Source organism: Astatotilapia calliptera, chromosome 8 (assembly GCF_964374335.1).
Source record: "Astatotilapia calliptera chromosome 8, fAstCal68.1, whole genome shotgun sequence".
In the NCBI taxonomy this organism is placed as follows: domain Eukaryota; kingdom Metazoa; phylum Chordata; class Actinopteri; order Cichliformes; family Cichlidae; genus Astatotilapia; species Astatotilapia calliptera.
Genome location: NC_137429.1, coordinates 15,148,409 through 15,175,704, shown reverse-complemented (window position 1 = coordinate 15,175,704; position 27,296 = coordinate 15,148,409). Strand labels below are relative to the sequence as shown.

The following is a 27,296-nucleotide window of genomic DNA, read 5'->3' as shown; positions in this document are numbered from 1 at the left end:
GGACTAATAACAAAAATTCACAACGCTTTGTCACAACTGGATGGAACTGTCACACTTGACTATCTGAAAGAGGCCTGGCAGTGTGACCTTGGTACGAGAATTACAGACAATAAATGGACAAAAGCCCAGGAAAATGTACACTCTTCCTCTTTTTGCATTCGTCATGGACTCTTACAGTTTAAAGTGCTACATAGACTCCATTTATCAAAGTTGAAACTGTCAAAAATGTTCCCCAATGTAAACTCGTCCTGCGAAAGATGTAAACAGCAACCTGCTTCACTGGCGCATATGTTTTGGAATTGTCCCTGTATAACAACATATTGGAATAATGTCTTTCATATCTTGTCTAAAATTCTAAAAAAACCCACTTAAGCCAGACCCAATCTGTGCTTTATTTGGAGTGAAGCCAGTTGTTGTAGACCTATCAGCCACTCAAAATAATGTGATACGTTTTGTGACGCTGCTGGCACGCCGTTTGATTCTACTAAATTGGAAACAAAAGGTGCCTCCTACCACATCAGCGTTAATACAAGATGTATTGAGACACTTGCAGCTGGAAAGAATTAAACTTGTTAGGATGCCTGGGTCGTTGACCCAGGGTTTTTGAGTTTATTATATTATTTATACTTTCTAGTCTTTGGTTTCTTTGAGTTCTGTCTTATGGTTTATGTCTCTGTCTTCTTTAGTTGCTCTGTCTTCCCTATCACCTGTATCCCCTTGTCTAGTTCGCGTCTCTGTGTATCCTTAGTTCCTATATCCCCGTGTTCAGTCAGTGTTTGTGTCTGCCCTGGTCCCACATCTCTGTTCCCTCTGTAGTGCCTGCATGTGAGTCTGTGTTATGTGTTTCCTGTTTTACTTTGAAGGTCTCTGTCTTATCTCAGTGTGTTCAGTTTACGCTTCTTTGGTCTCGTCAGTTCTGATTTGTCCCAGCTGTGTTTTCCTCCTGTTACTCATTCCCTGATTGCTCCTTCTGTGTATTTAAGCCCTGTGTTTCTCTGTGTCCGTGTTGCGATCTACCGTTTACCTTGCTGTGTGTTCTGTCATTCCTCCAGTTTAAGTTTATTTTGAGTTTTTCCAGTTATGTTATATTTTGAGTATCACATTAAAGCCATTTAGGGTTCACAACTGTCTCCGGAGTCTGCACCTTGGGTCCTATTCCTGTCTGCACACAGCCACACCCATCAAAACTCCTACTAAAGGGGAGGTTGGAGGAATTCCATTCAACCTGGCAACCTTTTATAAATTTCTTCAGTACTGTACAGATATAAATGGTCACTGAGCCTCATTGTTAGTTCGATAAATAGCATCCTCTGTCCAACGTTGTTTGTTGTTGCCTTTTTTTTTCTTTTCTTTTTTTCTTTTTACTTTGTTTAATTTCTGTTGTATATATGTAATCATTTATATTTGAATCTTAGTTGCCTTTATGATAAAGAACACTGGAAAACCAAATAAAGAGATTTGAGAAAAAAAAATTCTCAACAACAAAAACAATTGGTAAGAATATAATTAATGTGTAAACAACTTAATAACCCCCAAAGTGTCTAAGTCACGTGATGTGTCAGCGCAACACCGAAACATAAGAGAGAGGGGGGGGGAGCAAAGTGTGCCTGCTCTCCGCTGACAAAGGAGCAGCGAGTCCAGTGACCTGGCTGTTTTGTTTTTGCCGAAAGCACAGCATAGCAAACAAGCAGAACTCAAAGTAAAGAATCGATCTAGCCAGGCTAGTATCAATCCGATATCGATTCCGACTTGGGATCGATACTATCGATATTTGGATCGATCCGCCCACCACTAGTACGAGTTTTTGTAACTGACTGTAAAAAGTCAGCACAACGAGCAAATGCCCGGTATGCCCGATGGCCAGTCCAGCTATGGCAGTGGCATCAGTTAACCCTTTGCATGCCAACTGTGACACGCGTGCCTAGGGTTGCCGACCCCTGGGATACGCCCTCCCTGCCCAGTGCACGCTCCCGACGCAGGGGGAACAATTCTGTTGGGGATACCTATCTTGGCACAGCACCAGTAACGAGGGAGAAGGAAACTGGTGGGAGCACAGCTGACACTAATCACAGGAAGGAGACAAGGAACATGCACAGGAAAAGGGACTGTCAAAATGACACAGGAAACTAACACTGAGACAAGCAAGAACAGAAACGTAAACAAGCACAGAGATAAGACTGAAAGGGGAACAAAACATCGGGAAGAGACGTGATGTAGTTTCCAGCCAAAGAAAACTTAAGCCTGAACCAGGCACATGCAGAGGATGGCAGGGGGCAGAAGGGGCTTGGGCACCTTCCCCTTTCCTGATGGGCGCTCCAAGTGCCCTTTTCTTGAGCCTTTTTTTTTTATTCTATTAAAATGTTTTTCATGTGTGTGTGTGTGTGTGTGTGTGGGGGGGGGGGGTCTTGCCTGTGCCCTTCAACAATAACATAACTATTAATCTCAGTTTTTCTAAATAAAAGGATCTGGCTTGCATCAATCACATGATGACGCTGACTACGAGCATGCTGTGTGTGAAACAGTACGACAAACATTACCTGTCCTAGATCTGATATTTAGCGTATGTAATTCTATTTTAAATCCTATCTGTTGAAATTAAAAACAATATACTTTAGATTCCAGTTATTGCTATTTTTGACAAGGAGAGAAACCTCTGTGCTTTATATAGATGCTACATGCTTAATCCAACAATTAGAGATTTATGGCTGATCATTAAGAGCCACCAAAAAGAAATCTTTTTGCAGCTGTAGCTGAAACAAGCAGAACAGATATTATATAAAAAAAAAATACACACCTTAATTTGAGGTAGTCTGAAGAGGGCGGTAGAGACCTGTGGCAGACAGAGTTCATGTCCTCTTCTGTTACCTGTCCTATGGCCTTGGCTGCAGAAGTAGCTACACTGTGAAATCTAACTGTACAATTTCCAGAAACAATAAAAGATTTATCGTTCTTTGAAAACGTTGTGTATAATTCATCAAATGAAAAGAGTACACTTAAATGACTGTTTATAATCTCTAGTCAGTATTACTAGTACATATAAAAGCTGAAAGTAACAGCAGGACAACTGGAAAAGGGTGTTGTTTGGTGCTTGCTAAATAAGCAGCTAAGATTCTTTTGCTATTATAATTGTTTTATTTTTTACAAATAATAATAATAATAATAATAATAATAATAATAATAATAATAATAATAATAATAATAATACTTTATCTTTATCTTACTCCTCTCTGGCAGCCAGAATGGGTTTCATTCTTCTGAAACTTATTTTTATTATTTACATTTTTAAAATAATTTTGAAAATAATTTTTTTTTACTCTGAATTAAGAAACTGCTTTATTTTAAATTCGATTTTTATTCAGTGTTCAGTGCTATTTCTGCCAATTCCTTTTCCATTTAAACTTTTGTTAATTTTCTAAACTTTATTTAGAAATACTTTTTATATTGTGTGTACTGTTATATAACATTTTTTCTCATTGGTACATCTGCTGTGCATGTAGTCACTGGTTTTCTGTACTAAATTCTAGCAAGACCTACAGTGGAATTCTTTTTGCATAAATCTTTAATTTCTACTGATATAAAACCAAGAAGAAAACATTGGTCAAAAAGTAATATACAATGGTAGAGTTTGAAGAAATTCAGCAGTGTGTGCCGAACAGTTTCTCCCTTCTTTATGACAGTAACCTGGGTAGGAGCAAAATGTGCTAAGCACGACATTACTCTACTGCATGCCAGCTTCACAAATGTTTGTCAGCAAAACTTTTCTGTACTACAAATAAAAATCAATCTCATAACAGAGATGGATGAATATTATGGATAAGTTAAATAAATTAGGGTTACAAATTACGTAATCGTTCATGTAACATAGCCATAATTTTAAAAACAAGAACAACAGCCTAATGCATCTTCTCAATTATTTCAACTCAGGAAGAGTCTGACAAAGAATATGAGTATTTAAAAGCTCTTTATTTCAAAGTGGGGTTTTGTGTATTTAACTACTATATAGTATAAACATGAATTAACCATTAAATAAATATCATACTATAATAAATATACAAGTGACAAAAAAGTGATGCAAAATGAAAGTGATCAAAGACATTCAAATAATAATATCATGTTGAATAACACAATGTTTCAGTAAGGAAGGCCAGAAATAAAACAAATAGATACTTATCAAACTGTTTGAAGCATTAAAGAGTCAACAAGTACTTAGCCTTTTTGTTTTTTACAAATTATAATAAAATATATAGGTGACTCTAACATCCAATAAGTTGGACTGTGACCTAATAATATAAATGGAATAGTGTTTTTATTAATTGTTTTAAGTGATATGGAATCTCTTGGAGCCACAAATTGCTGTGTCTTTGCTCGCTTAGAACGAGCCCTAAACAAATACAAAAACTAGGTAAATATCAAGCTGTGACTAATTACAAAAATCAAACATAGTCAAGTGAACAAGTGAAGCATTAATGGGAAAAGAAAGCAACATCAAGAAGCTCCTCATCAGTTTAACATGGATGTCCAGGTTTCTGGTTCATGTCCAATAAATAATTCATAAGCCATTTTTCAGGAAATAAAAAAAACAAACAACAAAGGAAAAACAATGAATACTTTTTTAAATTCCATGTGATATAATCAAGAACAGTTTATGCACAGAAAACAATTCCTGTAAAAAATGGTGAAAAGCCAGATCGCTCATTAAGTTTTGTTGTGTGCAGTAACTGGAATACAATTCCAAAAAAACACAAAACAAAAAACAAGTCATTGCCATTGTATGGTCAACTCTGTGTGAGTTTTTACTAACTGAAGTCGCTTTCACTGTCGTACTGGTAGGAAGGGTTATCGTAGCCTTGGCTCTGAGCGTGTAGTTTGATCTGGGGTCGTTTTACAGCGTAGAGGTTGTTCTGACGTTGAGCCTGGGAGTTTGTGTTATTTTGGTCACTATATAACTCCTGCAGAGGGAAAACAATACAATTACTTTCACAGTGAAATGAACAACAAACGACATAAAAATGAAAAGCTTCATAAAATCAGGGAGAAATGCAAATCGAAGCCTACATCTCTATGGACACACAGAGACATACTGTCACAATCCTGGGTCTTTTGACCGAGCGTTTTGAGTTTTAGTTTATGGTTTATGTTTAAGCCCTTCAGGTTTTCTAGTTCATTTTTTATCATGCCTAGGTTGTTATAGTTTGTTATTAGATTCCCCTTGTGTCTTCCACCCCTGTTAAGTCTCCCTTGCCCTTCATGTGTTTCATGTCTGTGTCTTACGTTGTCAAGTTCAGGTTGTGATGTCTGCGACTTATGTTTCTTGTTTTATTTTGAAGAGATCTTGTGTTCCTGTGTTCATCGCGTTTAGTTTTACTCCTTCCCTGCGAGTTCATTATGTTCATGTGGGTTGTGCTGTTTTGATCTTTATAGTTATTAGGCAAGGCAAGGCAAGGCAAGGCAAGTTTATTTGTATAGCACAATTCAACAACAAGGTGATTCAAAGTGCTATTATTTCCTTTAGGCTTAGTTCTTGTAATATGGCTTCACTGTGTTCCATGTTGTGTCTACTGTGCCTTTCTGTACCATGTTTCAGGTTCCTATGTTCTGTCTCCCCAGTTGCTGTTAAGTTTACATGTTTAGAGTTCAGTCAGTGTGTTTCCTGTTTTATTTTGAAGGTCTCATGTCAGTGTTTCTGGTTTTGCTTCCCTTGTCTTGTCCAGTCTGATTACTCCCAGCTGTGCTCTCCTTCTGTGTCTCAGTTCCTCGTTATCCCTCAGTGTATTTAAGCCCTGTGTTTCTCTTTGTCAGTGTCGTACTCTCCCTCATAGCTGTATGAGTTGCCATGTGGTTTCATGTATGATTTATTTGTAGTTTTCCCAGTTTAGTTTTGTTCTTTGTTTCCTTTCCAAGCCAGCAATAAAGCAGTGTTTTGAGTTCACTTTTGTCTCGGTGAGTTTTGCGTTTGGATCCTTCTCTTGCCTGCACACAGCTGAAACATGACACATACTCACCGAGCTGTTGTCCACAAAGACAGGGCTTTGTCGACTGTTTGAAGTTATCTCCAGGTTGGTTATGCTGATGGTGGTGGTGGAGTTGGTGGCTCGTGGGAGTTTGGGCGCACCATTGGAAAAAATTGGCAGGGTAATGAACCCTTTAAATGTGAACGAATCCTGGTTCACGTATGGGTTTTCTATATCTCCATCTTTGCCGGTTTTGGAGATTTTCTTTGAGGATCTGATAACAAAATGGTAAAAAAGCATTACAGTTTACTATTACAGTGTTCATCAGGCATTTGCAAACTTTTACATTTAAAATTTGTAATAAAGATGTGGATAAATTAATGTTTAAAGTGAGGGGATGGGTTGGTGGGAAACTTACATGGTAGGGACTATTGGTAGAAGGATGAGGGCTATGAGCAGCAGTCCCCCAAGAACAGAGCCCACAATTACTAGAATGAGCTGCCAGTCTAATAAAACACAACAAAGATTTAAGTCCTTAACTAATTTAAGTCCTTAACTGAATTCCCTTTGGTAGAAAATCAATTTTAGTATTTGTTGTCAATACTCGTTAGGGTTTTTTTTTTTTTCCAAAAATTATGTTTCAGTTTTCCCTTTTAAAAACATACACTATACTCACTTTCACTGCATTCCAAACCAGAATAACCAAACGAACATCTACAAGACAAAAAAATGTTTATTTTAGGATTTCATTTACCCAAACTTACATCAATACTGAACATACAGGAGGAGGAGCACTTACTGCACACATGTATTATCTTCAAATCTAGACCCACTAGGACAAGCTGTGAAAATGATGAGACAGTTAAAGAAGTAGATAAATAACTATTTAAAGAGTCAAAGGAGCTTGCAAAGAAAAGCGTCTGGACTTCTTTAAGTTACTTGAAGACGTTTCACCTCTCATCCGAGAAGCTTCATCAGTTCTAAGGTCAAATGAACTGAAGAAGCTTCACAGATGAGAGGTGAAACGTCTTCAAGTAACTTAAAGAAGTCCAGACGCTTTTCTTTGCAAGCTCCTTTGACTACGATGACCTGGATGACTGAGAACCTTCACAGACAACTATTCAAAGAAAGACACACACACGGAGAGATGTTTGCTTGTTCACCAAGATATCTTACCAGTGCACATTCTGTCACTGAAGTCTGTTTGAAAATGTTTTTCCAAACAGGTACAGCTGTAGGCTCCATCCTGTGATGTGCAATTTGAAGTTTTTACATCACAAGGGTTTTCAGCACACAGGTCTGTTGCTTTAAATAAAGGAGAGAGTGGAAAAAAGCTTTAGCTCATTCAGCTTAAAGACTGAATACAAAATGTCCTCAGCAGTTACATAAGTCAGTAACTAACATGTCATGATGTGAACTGTGGCTTGGAATGTACAGTCTGCAGTTTAGTTATACCATTATCATTAGGACTTCATAAAAGTTTATCTAAATTATAGTTTCAGTTCAAAGTTCAGAATAGAAGCAACCATGAGCAAGAATTTGGCAAAGATCCAAAACTATTTATAAAGGGCTTTGGTGGAAACGGTTCGATTCAGACCGAAACGTAGATATAGTATAAAGGATTCTGAAACACATCTTGTCAATTATATTCTTTCTGAAAACAAATCTTTATCTTGTGTGAGTCTTGTTTTAGAAACATATAAACATAGAAGTTACTGGAAAAACACAGTGTGCTAGAATACAGGTAATAAACTTACTCTCAAATGTTGCCCCACTCAGCACACAGTCATCACAAGGATTGTTTTCTAACTCCCTTATAACGTCATCTTCTTTGATTTCAGAACTGGCTTTGAAGATGATCTGTAGTACTGCAATGATCCCTGGGGGTGCCCTCAACATACGACTGGTGCTTGGCCTGTTAAGACAGAAATCACATTTAGTGATGATTGCATCCTTTATTTTTTCAGGATAGCACCATGTTAGTGTACAGTGATTCGAAATAGGCTGAAAAATTGTAAGGTAAAAGCTGTTGTCAGTCTGAGACTTACAAGAGTTTCAGCACTATAGAGCCAGAGTAACCGTCCTTCCCTTTATAAACTTGATCCAGCTGTGTTTTCAAAAGAAAATATGTTTTGGTCAAGATGAATAAGATATAATTATTTTTTAACTTAAGCTTAAATTTAGCTTGTAAAAATGTCAAAAAATGTCCATAAAGACACATTTATTGATAGAGAGTACTAACTGATTACTTACCGCAGCAACAATTTCATCTGCAGTTTCTTTAAATTCCTTTGATGTGGTATCTTTCATTTTTTCATTAAATGGTTTTCTCAGGGAAAGTTTTCCAGGGAAAACTTTGGCTGAAAGCAATAAAGCATCATCAGAAGAAACTCAAAATCTAATAAAATGATACTTTATCCTGTCATTAACTTGCTGACAGGAGGAAGATTTATCCCAGTGTCATACAGTATCTCTGTTAAATATGACGCTACAACTAGCAGATACTTAGCATTATGACAGGAACTGATAGCTAACATAAAATCTTCTCTGCTTGCCTGGCAAATACAAGGCAACAAGAATATAGTTCATGATGTCACTGCTCCTGCCCGAAATTAATCCCAGACAAATAAAAGATGAAATAAAACATAATCTTTCATTCCTACTTTGCATGGAATAAGTAGACCATTTTAAAATTAATCAGTGAACTAGCTGTTTGTCAGATTTTATAATTTTGTCACTAAGCTAGGCTAACAGTTTACTAACCTTACTTATTGTTTGTGCTGGGAAATGGTTAAGGGCATTTTCATATCTATAGTATGTTTACTCTGGTACAAATTGGTTAATACTTTTGTAAACTTGGAGATTTTTCCCTTGGTTTGGTTTATTTTCACGCAGAAAGAAATCCAAGTCCATGGGACATTTTATGACAAGGGAGAAAAAATCTTTGGTGTAATCTTGACAGCAAAGATGTGAAAACACCTTAAGAGAGCTCTGTTTAGTTCAAAAGGTGCTTATGGTTTTGAATCACCTATTCTTAACTAACACTAGGTAAGACTTGTAAGAAGTTGACAGCTGTTGTAGACAAACAAATAATTACCATTTTCACATCTCAGGGTGATATTATTGTAAAAATCACCAGGAAGACACTTGCATACAAATGTGTGGTTGGCACGGGCTTCACAGGTGCTTCCAACACCACATGGATTTGAATGACAGGGATCTTCAAAGTGGAAACAAAAGAAAAAATAATATAAGCCTTGGAAGCATTATGTAAATACTTGGACTGGATACAGATAACATTATACTTTTTGTACAGGCTACTGGCCACATTACCCGGAGATGCTGAAGTAGGTGGAACCCCTGTTGCTGAACTAGATGGATCCGATGAAGTGGCTGGGGCATCTGTTACTGCAGGTGTAGGATCTGATGAAGTAGCTGGGGCACCTGTTGTAGGATCTGATGAAGTAGCTGGGGCGACTGTTACTGCAGGTGTAGGATCTGATGAAGTCGCTGGAGCGTCTGTGACTGCAGCAGTAGGATCTGATGGAGTCACTGTGTCATCTGTTACTGGAACTGTGGGATCTGACGAAGTCGCTGGGTCGTTGGTTACTGCAGCTGTGGGATCTGACGAGGTAGCTGGGGTGTCTGTTACTGCAGCTGTAGGATCTGGTGAAGTAGATGAGGGGTCTGTTACTGCAGCTGTAGCATCTGGTGAAGTAGCTGGGGCTTCTGTTACTGCAGCTGTAGGATCTGGTGAAGTAGCTGGGGCGTCGGTTACTGCAGGGGTGGGATCTGATGAAGTAGCTAGGGCGTCTGTTACTGCAGCTGTAGGATCTGGTGAAGTAGCTGGAGCGTCTGTTACTGCAGCTGTAGGATCTGGTGAAGAAGCTGGCGCGTCTGTTACTGCAGGTGTAGGATCTGGTGAAGTAGCTGGGTCGTCTGTTACTGCAGCTGTAGGATCTGGTGAAGTTGCTGGGGCTTCTGTTACTGCAGGTGTAGGATCTGATGAAGTAGCTGGGGCACCTGTTGTAGGATCTGATGAAGTAGCTGGCGCGTCTGTTACTGCAGGTGTAGGATCTGATGAAGTCGCTGGGGCGTCTGTTACTGCACCTGTGGGATCTGATGAAGTCACTGTGTCATCTGTTACTGCAGCTGTGGGATCTGATGAAGTCGATGGGTCGTCCGTTACTGCAGCTGTAGGATCTGGTGAAGTAGATGACGGGTCCGTTACTGCAGCTGTAGGATCTGGTGAAGTAGCTGGGGCGTCTGTTACTGCAGCTGTAGGATCTGGTGAAGTAGCTGGGGCGTCTGTTACTGCAGCTGTAGGATCTGATGAAGTAACTGGGCTGTCTGTTACTGCAGGGGTGGGATCTGATGAAGTAGCTGGGGCGTCTGTTACTGCAGCTGTAGGATCTGGTGAAGTAGCTGGGGCGTCTGTTACTGCAGCTGTAGGATCTGGTGAAGTAGCTTGGGCGTCTGTTACTGCAGCTGTAGGATCTGGTGAAGTTGCTGGGGCGTCTGTTACTGCAGCTGTAGGATCAGGTGAAGTAGCTGGGGCGTCTGTTACTGCAGCTGTAGGATCTGGTGAAGTAGCTGGGGCTTCTGTTACTGCAGCTGTAGGATCTGGTGAAGTAGCTGGGGCGTCTGTTACTGCAGCTGTAGGATCTGGTGAAGAAGCTGGGGCATCTGTTACTGCAGGTGAAGGATCTGGTGATGTAGCTGGGACGTCTGTTACTGCAGCTGTAGGATCTGGTGAAGTAGCTGGGGCGTCTGTTACTGCAGCTGTAGGATCTGGTGAAGTAGATGAGGGGGCTGTTACTGCAGCTGTAGCGTCTGGTGAAGTAGCTGGGGCTTCTGTTACTGCAGCTGTAGGATCTGGTGAAGTAGCTGGGGCATCGGTTACTGCAGGTGTAGGATCTGGTGAAGTAGCTGGGGCGTCTGTTACTGCAGCTGTAGGATCTGGTGAAGTAGCTGGGGCGTCTGTTACTGCAGTTGTAGGATCTGATGAAGTAACTGGGCTGTCTGTTACTGCAGGGGTGGGATCTGATGAAGTAGCTAGGGCGTCTGTTACTGCAGCTGTAGGATCTGGTGAAGTAGCTGGAGCGTCTGTTACTGTAGCTGTAGGATCTGGTGAAGAAGCTGGCGCGTCTGTTACTGCAGGTGTAGGATCTGGTGAAGTAGCTGGGTCGTCTGTTACTGCAGCTGTAGGATCTGGTGAAGTAGCTGGGGCTTCTGTTACTGCAGGTGTTGAATCTGATGAAGTAGCTTGGGCACCTGTTGTAGGATCTGATGAAGTAGCTGGGGCGTCTGTTACTGCACCTGTGGGATCTGATGAAGTCACTGTGTCATCTGTTACTGCAGCTGTGGAATCTGATGAAGTCGATGGGTCGTCCGTTACTGCAGCTGTAGGATCTGGTGAAGTAGATGACGGGTCCGTTACTGCAGCTGTAGGATCTGGTGAAGTAGCTGGGGCGTCTGTTACTGCAGCTGTAGGATCTGGTGAAGTAGCTGGGGCGTCTGTTACTGCAGCTGTAGGATCTGGTGAAGTAGCTGGGGCGTCTGTTACTGCAGGTGTAGGATCTGCTGAAGTAGCTTGGGCGTCTGTTACAGCAGGTGTAGGATCTGGTGATGTAGCTGGAGGGTCTGTTACTGCAGGTGTAGGATCTGCTGAAGTAGCTTGGGCGTCTGTTACTGCAGGTGTAGGATCTGGTGATGTAGCTGGCGGGTCTGTTACGGCAGCTGTAGGATCTGGTGAAGTAGCTGGGGCGTCTGTTACTGCAGCTGTAGGATCTGGTGATGTAGCTGGGCTGTCTGTTACTGCAGCTGTATGATCTGGTGAAGTAGCTGGGGCGTCTGTTACAGCAGCTGTAGGATCTGGTGAAGTAGCTTGGGCGTCTGTTACTGCAGCTGTAGGATCTGGTGAAGTAGCTTGGGCATCTGTTACAGCAGCTGTAGGATCTGTTGAAGTAGGTGAGGCGTCTGTTACTGAAGGTGTAGGATCTGGTGAAGAAGCTGGGGCGTCTGTTACTGCAGCTGTAGGATCAGGTGAAGTAGCTGGGGCGTCTGTTACTGCAGCTGTAGGATCTGGTGAAGTAGCTGGGGCTTCTGTTACTGCAGCTGTAGGATCTGGTGAAGTAGCTGGGGCGTCTGTTACTGCAGCTGTAGGATCTGGTGAAGAAGCTGGGGCATCTGTTACTGCAGGTGAAGGATCTGGTGATGTAGCTGGGACGTCTGTTACTGCAGCTGTAGGATCTGGTGAAGTAGCTGGGGCGTCTGTTACTGCAGCTGTAGGATCTGGTGAAGTAGATGAGGGGGCTGTTACTGCAGCTGTAGCGTCTGGTGAAGTAGCTGGGGCTTCTGTTACTGCAGCTGTAGGATCTGGTGAAGTAGCTGGGGCATCGGTTACTGCAGGTGTAGGATCTGGTGAAGTAGCTGGGGCGTCTGTTACTGCAGCTGTAGGATCTGGTGAAGTAGCTGGGGCGTCTGTTACTGCAGTTGTAGGATCTGATGAAGTAACTGGGCTGTCTGTTACTGCAGGGGTGGGATCTGATGAAGTAGCTAGGGCGTCTGTTACTGCAGCTGTAGGATCTGGTGAAGTAGCTGGAGCGTCTGTTACTGTAGCTGTAGGATCTGGTGAAGAAGCTGGCGCGTCTGTTACTGCAGGTGTAGGATCTGGTGAAGTAGCTGGGTCGTCTGTTACTGCAGCTGTAGGATCTGGTGAAGTAGCTGGGGCTTCTGTTACTGCAGGTGTTGAATCTGATGAAGTAGCTTGGGCACCTGTTGTAGGATCTGATGAAGTAGCTGGGGCGTCTGTTACTGCACCTGTGGGATCTGATGAAGTCACTGTGTCATCTGTTACTGCAGCTGTGGAATCTGATGAAGTCGATGGGTCGTCCGTTACTGCAGCTGTAGGATCTGGTGAAGTAGATGACGGGTCCGTTACTGCAGCTGTAGGATCTGGTGAAGTAGCTGGGGCGTCTGTTACTGCAGCTGTAGGATCTGGTGAAGTAGCTGGGGCGTCTGTTACTGCAGCTGTAGGATCTGGTGAAGTAGCTGGGGCGTCTGTTACTGCAGGTGTAGGATCTGCTGAAGTAGCTTGGGCGTCTGTTACAGCAGGTGTAGGATCTGGTGATGTAGCTGGAGGGTCTGTTACTGCAGGTGTAGGATCTGCTGAAGTAGCTTGGGCGTCTGTTACTGCAGGTGTAGGATCTGGTGATGTAGCTGGCGGGTCTGTTACGGCAGCTGTAGGATCTGGTGAAGTAGCTGGGGCGTCTGTTACTGCAGCTGTAGGATCTGGTGATGTAGCTGGGCTGTCTGTTACTGCAGCTGTATGATCTGGTGAAGTAGCTGGGGCGTCTGTTACAGCAGCTGTAGGATCTGGTGAAGTAGCTTGGGCGTCTGTTACTGCAGCTGTAGGATCTGGTGAAGTAGCTTGGGCATCTGTTACAGCAGCTGTAGGATCTGTTGAAGTAGGTGAGGCGTCTGTTACTGAAGGTGTAGGATCTGGTGAAGAAGCTGGGGCGTCTGTTACAGCAGGTGTAGGATCTGGTGATGTAGCTGGGGCGTCTGTTACTGCAGGTGTAGGATCTGGTGAAGTAGCTTGGGCGTCTGTTACAGCAGCTGTAGGATCTGTTGAAGTAGCTGGGGCGTCTGTTACTGAAGGTGTAGGATCTGGTGAAGTAGCTGGGGCGTCTGTTACAGCAGGTGTAGGATCTGGTGATGTAGCTGGGGCGTCTGTTACTGCAGGTGTAGGATCTGGTGAAGTAGCTTGGGCGTCTGTTACTGCAGCTGTATGATCTGGTGAAGTAGCTTGGGCGTCTGTTACTGCAGCTGTAGGATCAGGTGAAGTAGCTGGGGCGTCTGTTACTGCAGCTGTAGGATCTGGTGAAGTAGCTGGGGTGTCTGTTACTGCAGCTGTAGGATCTGGTGAAGTAGCTGGGGCGTCTGTTACTGCAGCTGTAGGATCTGGTGATGTAGCTGGGGAGTCTGTTACTGCAGCTGTAGGATCTGGTGAAGTAGCTTGGGCATTTGTTATTGCAGTTGTAGGATCTGGTGAAGAAGCTGGAGCGTCTGTTACTGCAGGTGTAGGATCTGGTGAAGTAGCTGGGCCTTCTGTTACTTCAGCTGTAGGATCTGGTGAGGTAGCTGGGGCGTCTGTTACTGCAGCTGTAGGATCTGATGAAGTAACTGGGCTGTCTGTTACAGCAGGGGTGGGATCTGATGAAGTAGCTTGGGCGTCTGTTACTGCAGCTGTAGGATCTGGTGAAGTAGCTGGGGCGTCTGTTACTGCAGGTGTAGGATCTGGTGATGTAGCTGGCGGGTCTGTTACGGCAGCTGTAGGATCTGGTGAAGTAGCTGGGGCGTCTGTTACTGCAGGTGTAGGATCTGGTGATGTAGCTGGGCTGTCTGTTACTGCAGCTGTATGATCTGGTGAAGTAGCTGGGGCGTCTGTTACTGCAGCTGTAGGATCTGGTGAAGTAGCTTGGGCGTCTGTTACTGCAGCTGTAGGATCTGGTGAAGTAGCTTGGGCATCTGTTACAGCAGCTGTAGGATCTGTTGAAGTAGCTGGGGCGTCTGTTACAGCAGGTGTAGGATCTGGTGAAGTTGCTGGGGCGTCTGTTACTGCAGCTGTAGGATCTGGTGAAGTAGCTGGGGCGTCTGTTATTGCAGTTGTAGGATCTGGTGAAGAAGCTGGAGCGTCTGTTACTGCAGGTGTAGGATCTGGTGAAGTAGCTGGGCGTTCTGTTACTTCAGCTGTAGGATCTGGTGAAGTAGCTGGGGCGTCTGTTACTGCAGCTGTGGCATCTGGTGAAGTAGCTTGGGCGTCTGTTACTGCAGGTGTAGGATCTGTTGAAGTAGCTGGCGCGTCTGTTACTGTAGCTGTAGGATCTGGTGAAGTAGCTTGGGCGTCTGTTACTGCAGCTGTAGCATCTGGTGAAGTAGCTGGGGCGTCTGTTACTGCAGCTGTAGGATCTGGTGAAGTCGCTTGGGCGTCTGTTACTGCAGGTGTAGGATCTGGTGATGTAGCTTGGGCGTCTGTTACTGCAGCTGTAGGATCTGGTGAAGTAGCTGGGGCGTCTGTTACTGCAGCTGTAGGATCTGATGAAGTAGCTGGGCCTTCTGTTACTGCAGGTGTAGGATCTGGTGATGTAGGTGGGGCGTCTGTTAATGCAGGTGTAGGATCTGGTGAAGTAGCTGGGGCTTCTGTTACTGCAGCTGTAGGATCTGGTGAAGTAGCTGGGGCGTCTGTTACTGCAGCTGTAGGATCTGGTGAAGTAGCTGGGGCGTCTGTTACTGCAGCTGTAGGATCTGGTGAAGTAGCTTGGGCGTCTGTTACTGCAGCTGTAGGATCTGGTGAAGTAGCTGGGGCTTCTGTTACTGCAGGTGTTGAATCTGATGAAGTAGCTTGGGCACCTGTTGTAGGATCTGATGAAGTAGCTGGGGCGTCTGTTACTGCACCTGTGGGATCTGATGAAGTCACTGTGTCATCTGTTACTGCAGCTGTGGGATCTGATGAAGTCGATGGGTCGTCCGTTACTGCAGCTGTAGGATCTGGTGAAGTAGATGACGGGTCCGTTACTGCAGCTGTAGGATCTGGTGAAGTAGCTGGGGCGTCTGTTACTGCAGCTGTAGGATCTGGTGAAGTAGCTGGGGCGTCTGTTACTGCAGCTGTAGGATCTGGTGAAGTAGCTGGGGCGTCTGTTACTGCAGGTGTAGGATCTGCTGAAGTAGCTTGGGCGTCTGTTACAGCAGGTGTAGGATCTGGTGATGTAGCTGGAGGGTCTGTTACTGCAGCTGTAGGATCTGGTGAAGTAGCTTGGGCATCTGTTACAGCAGCTGTAGGATCTGTTGAAGTAGGTGAGGCGTCTGTTACTGAAGGTGTAGGATCTGGTGAAGAAGCTGGGGCGTCTGTTACAGCAGGTGTAGGATCTGGTGATGTAGCTGGGGCGTCTGTTACTGCAGGTGTAGGATCTGGTGAAGTAGCTTGGGCGTCTGTTACAGCAGCTGTAGGATCTGTTGAAGTAGCTGGGGCGTCTGTTACTGAAGGTGTAGGATCTGGTGAAGTAGCTGGGGCGTCTGTTACAGCAGGTGTAGGATCTGGTGATGTAGCTGGGGCGTCTGTTACTGCAGCTGTAGGATCTGGTGAAGTAGCTGGGGCGTCTGTTACTGCAGCTGTAGGATCTGGTGAAGTAGCTTGGGCGTCTGTTACTGCAGCTGTAGGATCTGGTGAAGTTGCTGGGGCGTCTGTTACTGCAGCTGTAGGATCAGGTGAAGTAGCTGGGGCGTCTGTTACTGCAGCTGTAGGATCTGGTGAAGTAGCTGGGGCTTCTGTTACTGCAGCTGTAGGATCTGGTGAAGTAGCTGGGGCGTCTGTTACTGCAGCTGTAGGATCTGGTGAAGAAGCTGGGGCGTCTGTTACTGCAGGTGAAGGATCTGGTGATGTAGCTGGGACGTCTGTTACTGCAGCTGTAGGATCTGGTGAAGTAGCTGGGGCGTCTGTTACTGCAGCTGTAGGATCTGGTGAAGTAGATGAGGGGGCTGTTACTGCAGCTGTAGCGTCTGGAGAAGTAGCTGGGGCTTCTGTTACTGCAGCTGTAGGATCTGGTGAAGTAGCTGGGGCATCGGTTACTGCAGGTGTAGGATCTGGTGAAGTAGCTGGGGCGTCTGTTACTGCAGCTGTAGGATCTGGTGAAGTAGCTGGGGCGTCTGTTACTGCAGTTGTAGGATCTGATGAAGTAACTGGGCTGTCTGTTACTGCAGGGGTGGGATCTGATGAAGTAGCTAGGGCGTCTGTTACTGCAGCTGTAGGATCTGGTGAAGTAGCTGGAGCGTCTGTTACTGTAGCTGTAGGATCTGGTGAAGAAGCTGGCGCGTCTGTTACTGCAGGTGTAGGATCTGGTGAAGTAGCTGGGTCGTCTGTTACTGCAGCTGTAGGATCTGGTGAAGTAGCTGGGGCTTCTGTTACTGCAGGTGTTGAATCTGATGAAGTAGCTTGGGCACCTGTTGTAGGATCTGATGAAGTAGCTGGGGCGTCTGTTACTGCACCTGTGGGATCTGATGAAGTCACTGTGTCATCTGTTACTGCAGCTGTGGGATCTGATGAAGTCGATGGGTCGTCCGTTACTGCAGCTGTAGGATCTGGTGAAGTAGATGACGGGTCCGTTACTGCAGCTGTAGGATCTGGTGAAGTAGCTGGGGCGTCTGTTACTGCAGCTGTAGGATCTGGTGAAGTAGCTGGGGTGTCTGTTACTGCAGCTGTAGGATCTGGTGAAGTAGCTGGGGCGTCTGTTACTGCAGGTGTAGGATCTGCTGAAGTAGCTTGGGCGTCTGTTACAGCAGGTGTAGGATCTGGTGATGTAGCTGGAGGGTCTGTTACTGAAGCTGTAGGATCTGCTGAAGTAGCTTGGGCGTCTGTTACTGCAGGTGTAGGATCTGGTGATGTAGCTGGCGGGTCTGTTACGGCAGCTGTAGGATCTGGTGAAGTAGCTGGGGCGTCTGTTACTGCAGCTGTAGGATCTGGTGATGTAGCTGGGCTGTCTGTTACTGCAGCTGTATGATCTGGTGAAGTAGCTGGGGCGTCTGTTACAGCAGCTGTAGGATCTGGTGAAGTAGCTTGGGCGTCTGTTACTGCAGCTGTAGGATCTGGTGAAGTAGCTTGGGCATCTGTTACAGCAGCTGTAGGATCTGTTGAAGTAGGTGAGGCGTCTGTTACTGAAGGTGTAGGATCTGGTGAAGAAGCTGGGGCGTCTGTTACAGCAGGTGTAGGATCTGGTGATGTAGCTGGGGCGTCTGTTACTGCAGGTGTAGGATCTGGTGAAGTAGCTTGGGCGTCTGTTACAGCAGCTGTAGGATCTGTTGAAGTAGCTGGGGCGTCTGTTACTGAAGGTGTAGGATCTGGTGAAGTAGCTGGGGCGTCTGTTACAGCAGGTGTAGGATCTGGTGATGTAGCTGGGGCGTCTGTTACTGCAGGTGTAGGATCTGGTGAAGTAGCTTGGGCGTCTGTTACTGCAGCTGTATGATCTGGTGAAGTAACTTGGGCGTCTGTTACTGCAGCTGTAGGATCAGGTGAAGTAGCTGGGGCGTCTGTTACTGCAGGTGTAGGATCTGGTGAAGTAGCTGGGGTGTCTGTTACTGCAGCTGTAGGATCTGGTGAAGTAGCTGGGGCGTCTGTTACTGCAGCTGTAGGATCTGGTGATGTAGCTGGGGAGTCTGTTACTGCAGCTGTAGGATCTGGTGAAGTAGCTTGGGCATTTGTTATTGCAGTTGTAGGATCTGGTGAAGAAGCTGGAGCGTCTGTTACTGCAGGTGTAGGATCTGGTGAAGTAGCTGGGCCTTCTGTTACTTCAGCTGTAGGATCTGGTGAGGTAGCTGGGGCGTCTGTTACTGCAGCTGTAGGATCTGATGAAGTAACTGGGCTGTCTGTTACAGCAGGGGTGGGATCTGATGAAGTAGCTGGGGCGTCTGTTACTGCAGCTGTAGGATCTGGTGAAGTAGCTGGGGCGTCTGTTACTGCAGGTGTAGGATCTGCTGAAGTAGCTTGGGCGTCTGTTACTGCAGGTGTAGGATCTGGTGAGGTAGCTGGCGGGTCTGTTACGGCAGCTGTAGGATCTGGTGAAGTAGCTGGGGCGTCTGTTACTGCAGGTGTAGGATCTGGTGATGTAGTTGGGCTGTCTGTTACTGCAGCTGTATGATCTGGTGAAGTAGCTGGGGCGTCTGTTACTGCAGCTGTAGGATCTGGTGAAGTAGCTTGGGCGTCTGTTACTGCAGCTGTAGGATCTGGTGAAGTAGCTTGGGCATCTGTTACAGCAGCTGTAGGATCTGTTGAAGTAGCTGGGGCGTCTGTTACAGCAGGTGTAGGATCTGGTGAAGTTGCTGGGGCGTCTGTTACTGCAGCTGTAGGATCTGGTGAAGTAGCTGGGGCGTCTGTTATTGCAGTTGTAGGATCTGGTGAAGAAGCTGGAGCGTCTGTTACTGCAGGTGTAGGATCTGGTGAAGTAGCTGGGGCGTCTGTTACTGCAGGTGTAGGATCTGGTGAACTAGCTTGGGCGTCTGTTACTGCAGCTGTAGGATCTGGTGAAGTAGCTTGGGCATCTGTTACAGCAGCTGTAGGATCTGTTGAAGTAGCTGGGGCGTCTGTTACAGCAGGTGTAGGATCTGGTGATGTAGCTGGGGCGTCTGTTACAGCAGGTGTAGGATCTGGTGAAGTTGCTGGGGCGTCTGTTACTGCAGGTGTAGGATCTGGTGAAGTAGCTGGGGCGTCTGTTATTGCAGTTGTAGGATCTGGTGAAGAAACTGGAGCGTCTGTTACTGCAGGTGTAGGATCTGGTGAAGTAGCTGGGCGTTCTGTTACTTCAGCTGTAGGATCTGGTGAAGTAGCTGGGGCGTCTGTTACTGCAGCTGTGGCATCTGGTGAAGTAGCTTGGGCGTCTGTTACAGCAGCTGTAGGATCTGTTGAAGTAGCTGGGGCGTCTGTTACAGCAGGTGTAGGATCTGGTGAAGTTGCTGGGGCGTCTGTTACTGCAGCTGTAGGATCTGGTGAAGTAGCTGGGGCGTCTGTTATTGCAGTTGTAGGATCTGGTGAAGAAGCTGGAGCGTCTGTTACTGCAGGTGTAGGATCTGGTGAAGTAGCTGGGGCGTCTGTTACTGCAGGTGTAGGATCTGGTGAACTAGCTTGGGCGTCTGTTACTGCAGCTGTAGGATCTGGTGAAGTAGCTTGGGCATCTGTTACAGCAGCTGTAGGATCTGTTGAAGTAGCTGGGGCGTCTGTTACAGCAGGTGTAGGATCTGGTGATGTAGCTGGGGCGTCTGTTACAGCAGGTGTAGGATCTGGTGAAGTTGCTGGGGCGTCTGTTACTGCAGGTGTAGGATCTGGTGAAGTAGCTGGGGCGTCTGTTATTGCAGTTGTAGGATCTGGTGAAGAAACTGGAGCGTCTGTTACTGCAGGTGTAGGATCTGGTGAAGTAGCTGGGCGTTCTGTTACTTCAGCTGTAGGATCTGGTGAAGTAGCTGGGGCGTCTGTTACTGCAGCTGTGGCATCTGGTGAAGTAGCTTGGGCGTCTGTTACTGCAGGTGTAGGATCTGTTGAAGTAGCTGGCGCGTCTGTTACTGTAGCTGTAGGATCTGGTGAAGTAGCTTGGGCGTCTGTTACTGCAGCTGTAGGATCTGGTGAAGTAGCTTGGGCGTCTGTTACTGCAGCTGTAGGATCTGGTGAAGTAGCTGGGGCGTCTGTTACTGCAGCTGTGGCATCTGGTGAAGTAGCTTGGGCGTCTGTTACTGCAGGTGTAGGATCTGTTGAAGTAGCTGGCGCGTCTGTTACTGTAGCTGTAGGATCTGGTGAAGTAGCTTGGGCGTCTGTTACTGCAGCTGTAGGATCTGGTGAAGTAGCTTGGGCGTCTGTTACTGCAGCTGTAGGATCTGGTGAAGTAGCTGGGGCGTCTGTTACTGCAGCTGTAGCATCTGGTGAAGTAGCTGGGGCGTCTGTTACTGCAGCTGTAGCATCTGGTGAAGTAGCTGGGGCGTCTGTTACTGCAGCTGTAGGATCTGGTGAAGTCGCTTGGGCGTCTGTTACTGCAGGTGTAGGATCTGGTGAAGTAGCTGGGGCGTCTGTTACTGCAGCTGTAGGATTTGATGGAGTAGCTGGGCCTTCTGTTACTGCAGGTGTAGGATCTGGTGATGTAGGTGGGGCGTCTGTTACTGCAGGTGTAGGATCTGGTGAAGTAGCTGGGGCTTCTGTTACTGCAGCTGTAGGATCTGGTGAAGTAGCTGGGGCGTCTGTTACTGCAGCTGTAGGATCTGGTGAAGTAGCTGGGGCGTCTGTTACTGCAGCTGTAGGATCTGGTGAAGTAGCTTGGGCGTCTGTTACTGCAGCTGTAGGATCTGGTGAAGTAGCTGGGGCGTCTGTTACTGCAGGTGTAGGATCTGGTGAAGTAGCTGGCGTGTTTGTTACTGCAGGTGTAGGATCTGGTGAAGCAGCTGGGCCTTCTGTTACTGCAGCTGTAGGATCTGGTGAAGTAGCTGGGGCGTCTGTTACAGCAGGTGTACGATCTGGTGATGTAGCTGGGGCGTCTGTTACAGCAGGTGTATGATCTGGTGATGTAGCTGGGGCGTCTGTTACTGCAGCTGTAGGATCTGGTGAAGTTGCTGGGGCGTCTGTTACTGCAGGTGTAGGATCTGGTGAAGTAGCTGGGGTTTCTGTTACTGCAGCTGTAGGATCTGGTGAAGTAGCTGGGGCGCCTGTTTCTGCAGCTGTAGGATCTGGTGATGTAGCTGGGGCGTCTGTTACTGCAGCTGTAGGATCTGGTGAAGTACCTTGGGCATTTGTTATTGCAGTTGTAGGATCTGGTGAAGAAGCTGGAGCGTCTGTTACTGCAGGTGTAGGATCTGGTGAAGTAGCTGGGCCTTCTGTTACTTCAGCTGTAGGATCTGGTGAAGTAGCTGGGGCGTCTGTTACTGCAGCTGTGGCATCTGGTGAAGTAGCTGGGGCGTCTGTTACTGCAGCTGTAGGATCTGTTGAAGTAGCTGGCGCATCTGTTACTGCAGCTGTAGGATCTGGTGAAGTAGCTTGGGCGTCTGTTACTGCAGCTGTAGGATCTGGTGAAGTAGCTGGGGCGTCTGTTACTGCAGGGGTAGGATCTGGTGAAGAAGCTGGGGCGTCTGTTACTGCAGCTGTAGGATCTGTTGAAGTAGCTGGCGCGTCTGTTACTGTAGCTGTAGGATCTGGTGAAGTAGCTTGGGCGTCTGTTACTGCAGCTGTAGGATCTGGTGAAGTAGCTTGGGCGTCTGTTACTGCAGCTGTAGCATCTGGTGAAGTAGCTGGGGCGTCTGTTACTGCAGCTGTAGCATCTGGTGAAGTAGCTGGGGCGTCTGTTACTGCAGCTGTAGGATCTGGTGAAGTCGCTTGGGCGTCTGTTACTGCAGGTGTAGGATCTGGTGATGTAGCTTGGGCGTCTGTTACTGCAGCTGTAGGATCTGGTGAAGTAGCTGGGGCGTCTGTTACTGCAGCTGTAGGATCTGATGAAGTAGCTGGGCCTTCTGTTACTGCAGGTGTAGGATCTGGTGATGTAGGTGGGGCGTCTGTTACTGCAGGTGTAGGATCTGGTGAAGTAGCTGGGGCTTCTGTTACTGCAGCTGTAGGATCTGGTGAAGTAGCTGGGGCGTCTGTTACTGCAGCTGTAGGATCTGGTGAAGTAGCTGGGGCGTCTGTTACTGCAGCTGTAGGATCTGGTGAAGTAGCTTGGGCGTCTGTTACTGCAGCTGTAGGATCTGGTGAAGTAGCTGGGGCGTCTGTTACTGCAGGTGTAGGATCTGGTGAAGTAGCTGGCGTGTTTGTTACTGCAGGTGTAGGATCTGGTGAAGCAGCTGGGCCTTCTGTTACTGCAGCTGTAGGATCTGGTGAAGTAGCTGGGGCGTCTGTTACAGCAGGTGTACGATCTGGTGATGTAGCTGGGGCTTCTGTTACAGCAGGTGTATGATCTGGTGATGTAGCTGGGGCGTCTGTTACTGCAGCTGTAGGATCTGGTGAAGTTGCTGGGGCGTCTGTTACTGCAGGTGTAGGATCTGGTGAAGTAGCTGGGGTGTCTGTTACTGCAGCTGTAGGATCTGGTGAAGTAGCTGGGGCGCCTGTTTCTGCAGCTGTAGGATCTGGTGATGTAGCTGGGGCGTCTGTTACTGCAGCTGTAGGATCTGGTGAAGTACCTTGGGCATTTGTTATTGCAGTTGTAGGATCTGGTGAAGAAGCTGGAGCGTCTGTTACTGCAGGTGTAGGATCTGGTGAAGTAGCTGGGCCTTCTGTTACTTCAGCTGTAGGATCTGGTGAAGTAGCTACGGCGTCTGTTACTGCAGCTGTGGCATCTGGTGAAGTAGCTTGGGCGTCTGTTACTGCAGCTGTAGGATCTGTTGAAGTAGCTGGCGCGTCTGTTACTGCAGCTGTAGGATCTGGTGAAGTAGCTTGGGCGTCTGTTACTGCAGCTGTAGGATCTGGTGAAGTAGCTGGGGCGTCTGTTACTGCAGCTGTAGCATCTGGTGAAGTAGCTGGGGCGTCTGTTACTGCAGCTGTAGGATCTGGTGAAGTCGCTTGGGCGTCTGTTACTGCAGGTGTAGGATCTGGTGATGTAGCCTGGGCATCTGTTACTGCAGCTGTAGGATCTGGTGAAGTAGCTGGGGCGTCTGTTACTGAAGCTGTAGGATCTGGTGAAGTAGCTGGGGCGTCTGTTACAGCAGGTGTAGGATCTGGTGATGTAGCTGGGGCGTCTGTTACTGCAGCTGTGGCATCTGGTGAAGTAGCTGGGGCGTCTGTTACTGCAGCTGTAGGATCTGGTGAAGTAGCTTGGGCATCTGTTACTGCAGCTGTAGGATCTGGTGAAGTAGCTGGGGCGTCTGTTACTGCAGCTGTAGCATCTGGTGAAGTAGCTGGGGCGTCTGTTACTGCAGGTGTAGGATCTGGTGAAGTAGCTGGGCTTTCTGTTACTGCAGCTGTAGGATCTGGTGAAGTAGCTGGGGCGTCTGTTACTGCAGCAGGTGTAGGATCTGGTGATGTAGCTGGGGCGTCTGTTACTGCAGCTGTAGGCTCTGGTGAAGTAGCTGGGGCGTCTGTTACTGCAGGTGTAAGATCTACTGAAGTAGCTTGGGCGTCTGTTACTGCAGGTGTAGGATCTGGTGATGTAGCTGGCGGGTCTGTTACGGCAGCTGTAGGATCTGGTGAAGTAGCTGGGGCGTCTGTTACTGCATCTGTAGGATCTGGTGATGTAGCTGGGCTGTCTGTTACTGCAGCTGTATGATCTGGTGAAGTAGCTGGGGCGTCTGTTACTGCAGCTGTAGGATCTGGTGAAGTAGCTTGGGCGTCTGTTACTGCAGCTGTAGGATCTGGTGAAGTAGCTTGGGCATCTGTTACAGCAGCTGTAGGATCTGTTGAAGTAGCTGGGGCGTCTGTTACTGAAGGTGTAGGATCTGGTGAAGAAGCTGGCACGTCTGTTACAGCAGCTGTAGGATCTGGTGAAGTAGCCGGGCCTTCTGTTACTGCAGCTGTAGGATCTGGTGAAGTAGCTTGGGCGTCTGTTACTGAAGCTGTAGGATCTGGTGAAGTAGCTGGGGCGTCTGTTACAGCAGGTGTAGGATCTGGTGATGTAGCTGGGGGGTCTGTTACTGCAGCTGTGGCATCTGGTGAAGTAGCTGGGGCGTCTGTTACTGCAGCTGTAGGATCTGGTGAAGTAGCTTGGGCGTCTGTTACTGCAGCTGTAGGATCTGGTGAAGTAGCTGGGGCGTCTGTTACTGCAGCTGTAGCATCTGGTGAAGTAGCTGGGGCGTCTGTTACTGCAGCTGTAGGATCTGGTGAAGTAGCTTGGGCGTCTGTTACTGCAGGTGTAGGATCTGGTGATGTAGCTGGGGCGTCTGTTACTGCAGCTGTAGGATCTGATGAAGTAACTGGGCTGTCTGTTACAACAGGGGTGGGATCTGATGAAGTAGCTGGGGCGTCTGTTACTGCAGCTGTAGGATCTGGTGAAGTAGCTGGGGCGTCTGTTACTGCAGGTGTAGGATCTGCTGAAGTGGCTTGGGCGTCTGTTACTGCAGGTGTAGGATCTGGTGATGTAGCTGGCAGGTCTGTTACGGCAGCTGTAGCATCTGGTGAAGTAGCTTGGGCGTCTGTTACTGCAGCTGTAGGATCTGGTGAAGTAGCTGGGGCGTCTGTTACTGCAGCTGTAGCATCTGGTGAAGTAGCTGGGGCGTCTGTTACTGCAGCTGTAGGATCTGGTGAAGTCGCTTGGGCGTCTGTTACTGCAGGTGTAGGATCTGGTGATGTAGCCTGGGCATCTGTTACTGCAGCTGTAGGATCTGGTGAAGTAGCTGGGGCGTCTGTTACTGAAGCTGTAGGATCTGGTGAAGTAGCTGGGGCGTCTGTTACAGCAGGTGTAGGATCTGGTGATGTAGCTGGGGCGTCTGTTACTGCAGCTGTGGCATCTGGTGAAGTAGCTGGGGCGTCTGTTACTGCAGCTGTAGGATCTGGTGAAGTAGCTTGGGCGTCTGTTACTGCAGCTGTAGGATCTGGTGAAGTAGCTGGGGCGTCTGTTACTGCAGCTGTAGCATCTGGTGAAGTAGCTGGGGCGTCTGTTACTGCAGGTGTAGGATCTGGTGAAGTAGCTGGGCTTTCTGTTACTGCAGCTGTAGGATCTGGTGAAGTAGCTGGGGCGTCTGTTACTGCAGCAGGTGTAGGATCTGGTGATGTAGCTGGGGCGTCTGTTACTGCAGCTGTAGGCTCTGGTGAAGTAGCTGGGGCGTCTGTTACTGAAGGTGTAAGATCTGCTGAAGTAGCTTGGGCGTCTGTTACTGCAGGTGTAGGATCTGGTGATGTAGCTGGCGGGTCTGTTACGGCAGCTGTAGGATCTGGTGAAGTAGCTGGGGCGTCTGTTACTGCATCTGTAGGATCTGGTGATGTAGCTGGGCTGTCTGTTACTGCAGCTGTATGATCTGGTGAAGTAGCTGGGGCGTCTGTTACTGCAGCTGTAGGATCTGGTGAAGTAGCTTGGGCGTCTGTTACTGCAGCTGTAGGATCTGGTGAAGTAGCTTGGGCATCTGTTACAGCAGCTGTAGGATCTGTTGAAGTAGCTGGGGCGTCTGTTACTGAAGGTGTAGGATCTGGTGAAGAAGCTGGCACGTCTGTTACAGCAGCTGTAGGATCTGGTGAAGTAGCCGGGCCTTCTGTTACTGCAGCTGTAGGATCTGGTGAAGTAGCTTGGGCGTCTGTTACTGAAGCTGTAGGATCTGGTGAAGTAGCTGGGGCGTCTGTTACAGCAGGTGTAGGATCTGGTGATGTAGCTGGGGGGTCTGTTACTGCAGCTGTGGCATCTGGTGAAGTAGCTGGGGCGTCTGTTACTGCAGCTGTAGGATCTGGTGAAGTAGCTTGGGCGTCTGTTACTGCAGGTGTAGGATCTGGTGAAGTAGCTGGGGCGTCTGTTACTGCAGCTGTAGCATCTGGTGAAGTAGCTGGGGCGTCTGTTACTGCAGCTGTAGGATCTGATGAAGTAACTGGGCTGTCTGTTACAACAGGGGTGGGATCTGATGAAGTAGCTGGGGCGTCTGTTACTGCAGCTGTAGGATCTGGTGAAGTAGCTGGGGCGTCTGTTACTGCAGGTGTAGGATCTGCTGAAGTGGCTTGGGCGTCTGTTACTGCAGGTGTAGGATCTGGTGATGTAGCTGGCAGGTCTGTTACGGCAGCTGTAGGATCTGGTGAAGTAGCTGGGGCGTCTGTTACTGCAGGTGTAGGATCTGGTGATGTAGCTGGGCTGTCTGTTACTGCAGCTGTATGATCTGGTGAAGTAGCTGGGGCGTCTGTTACTGCAGCTGTAGGATCTGGTGAAGTAGCTTGGGCGTCTGTTACTGCATCTGTAGGATCTGGTGAAGTAGCTTGGGCATCTGTTACAGCAGCTGTAGGATCTGTTGAAGTAGCTGGGGCGTCTGTTACTGAAGGTGTAGGATCTGGTGAAGAAGCTGGCACGTCTGTTACAGCAGCTGTAGGATCTGGTGAAGTAGCTGGGCCTTCTGTTACTGCAGCTGTAGGATCTGGTGAAGTAGCTTGGGCGTCTGTTACTGAAGCTGTAGGATCTGGTGAAGTAGCTGGGGCGTCTGTTACAGCAGCTGTAGGATCTGGTGATGTAGCTGGGGCGTCTGTTACTGCAGGTGTAGGATCTGGTGAAGTAGCTTGGGCGTCTGTTACTGCAACTGTAGGATCAGGTGAAGTAGCTGGGGCGTCTGTTACTGCAGGTGTAGGATCTGGTGAAGTAGCTGGGGCTTCTGTTACTGCAGCTGTAGGATCTGGTGAAGTAGCTGGGGCGTCTGTTACTGCAGCTGTAGGATCTGGTGATGTAGCTGGGCCGTCTGTTACTGCAGCTGTAGGATCTGGTGAAGTAGCTTGGGCGTCTGTTACTGCAGTTGTAGGATCTGGTGAAGTAGCTGGGGCGTCTGTTACTGCAGGTGTAGGATCTGGTGAAGTAGCTGGCGTGTTTGTTACTGAAGGTGTAGGATCTGGTGAAGTAGCTGGGCCTTCTGTTACTGCAGCTGTATGATCTGGTGAAGTAGCTGGGGCGTCTGTTACAGCAGCTGTAGGATCTGGTGAAGTAGCTTGGGCGTCTGTTACTGCAGCTGTAGGATCTGGTGAAGTAGCTGGGGCGTCTGTTACTGCAGGTGTAGGATCTGGTGATGTAGCTGGGCTGTCTGTTACTGCAGCTGTATGATCTGGTGAAGTAGCTTGGGCATCTGTTACAGCAGGTGTAGGATCATTTGAAGTAGCTGGGGCGTCTGTTACTGAAGGTGTAGGATCTGGTGATGTAGCTGGGGCGTCTGTTACTGCAGCTG

At 47.5% G+C, this 27,296-nt stretch overlaps 1 protein-coding gene across 1 annotated transcript in view; it reads right to left on the bottom strand.

Moving 5' to 3' along the window:
* Positions 1–3,942: 3,942 nt before the first annotated feature.
* LOC113014385 (uncharacterized) overlaps positions 3,943–27,296 on the bottom strand; it is a 51,254-nt gene continuing 27,900 nt past the window's right edge. The window contains exons 2-12 of the mRNA XM_080305740.1: positions 9,285–10,307; positions 9,049–9,171; positions 8,205–8,311; positions 8,000–8,058; positions 7,709–7,866; positions 7,128–7,256; positions 6,751–6,793; positions 6,628–6,665; positions 6,370–6,457; positions 6,003–6,225; positions 3,943–4,949 (exon numbers count right to left, since the gene is read on the bottom strand). Of these exons, the coding sequence (XP_080161866.1) occupies positions 4,797–4,949; positions 6,003–6,225; positions 6,370–6,457; positions 6,628–6,665; positions 6,751–6,793; positions 7,128–7,256; positions 7,709–7,866; positions 8,000–8,058; positions 8,205–8,311; positions 9,049–9,171; positions 9,285–10,307 (2,144 nt within the window). The 3' untranslated portion in view covers positions 3,943–4,796. The remainder of the gene's footprint in view (positions 4,950–6,002; positions 6,226–6,369; positions 6,458–6,627; positions 6,666–6,750; positions 6,794–7,127; positions 7,257–7,708; positions 7,867–7,999; positions 8,059–8,204; positions 8,312–9,048; positions 9,172–9,284; positions 10,308–27,296) is intronic.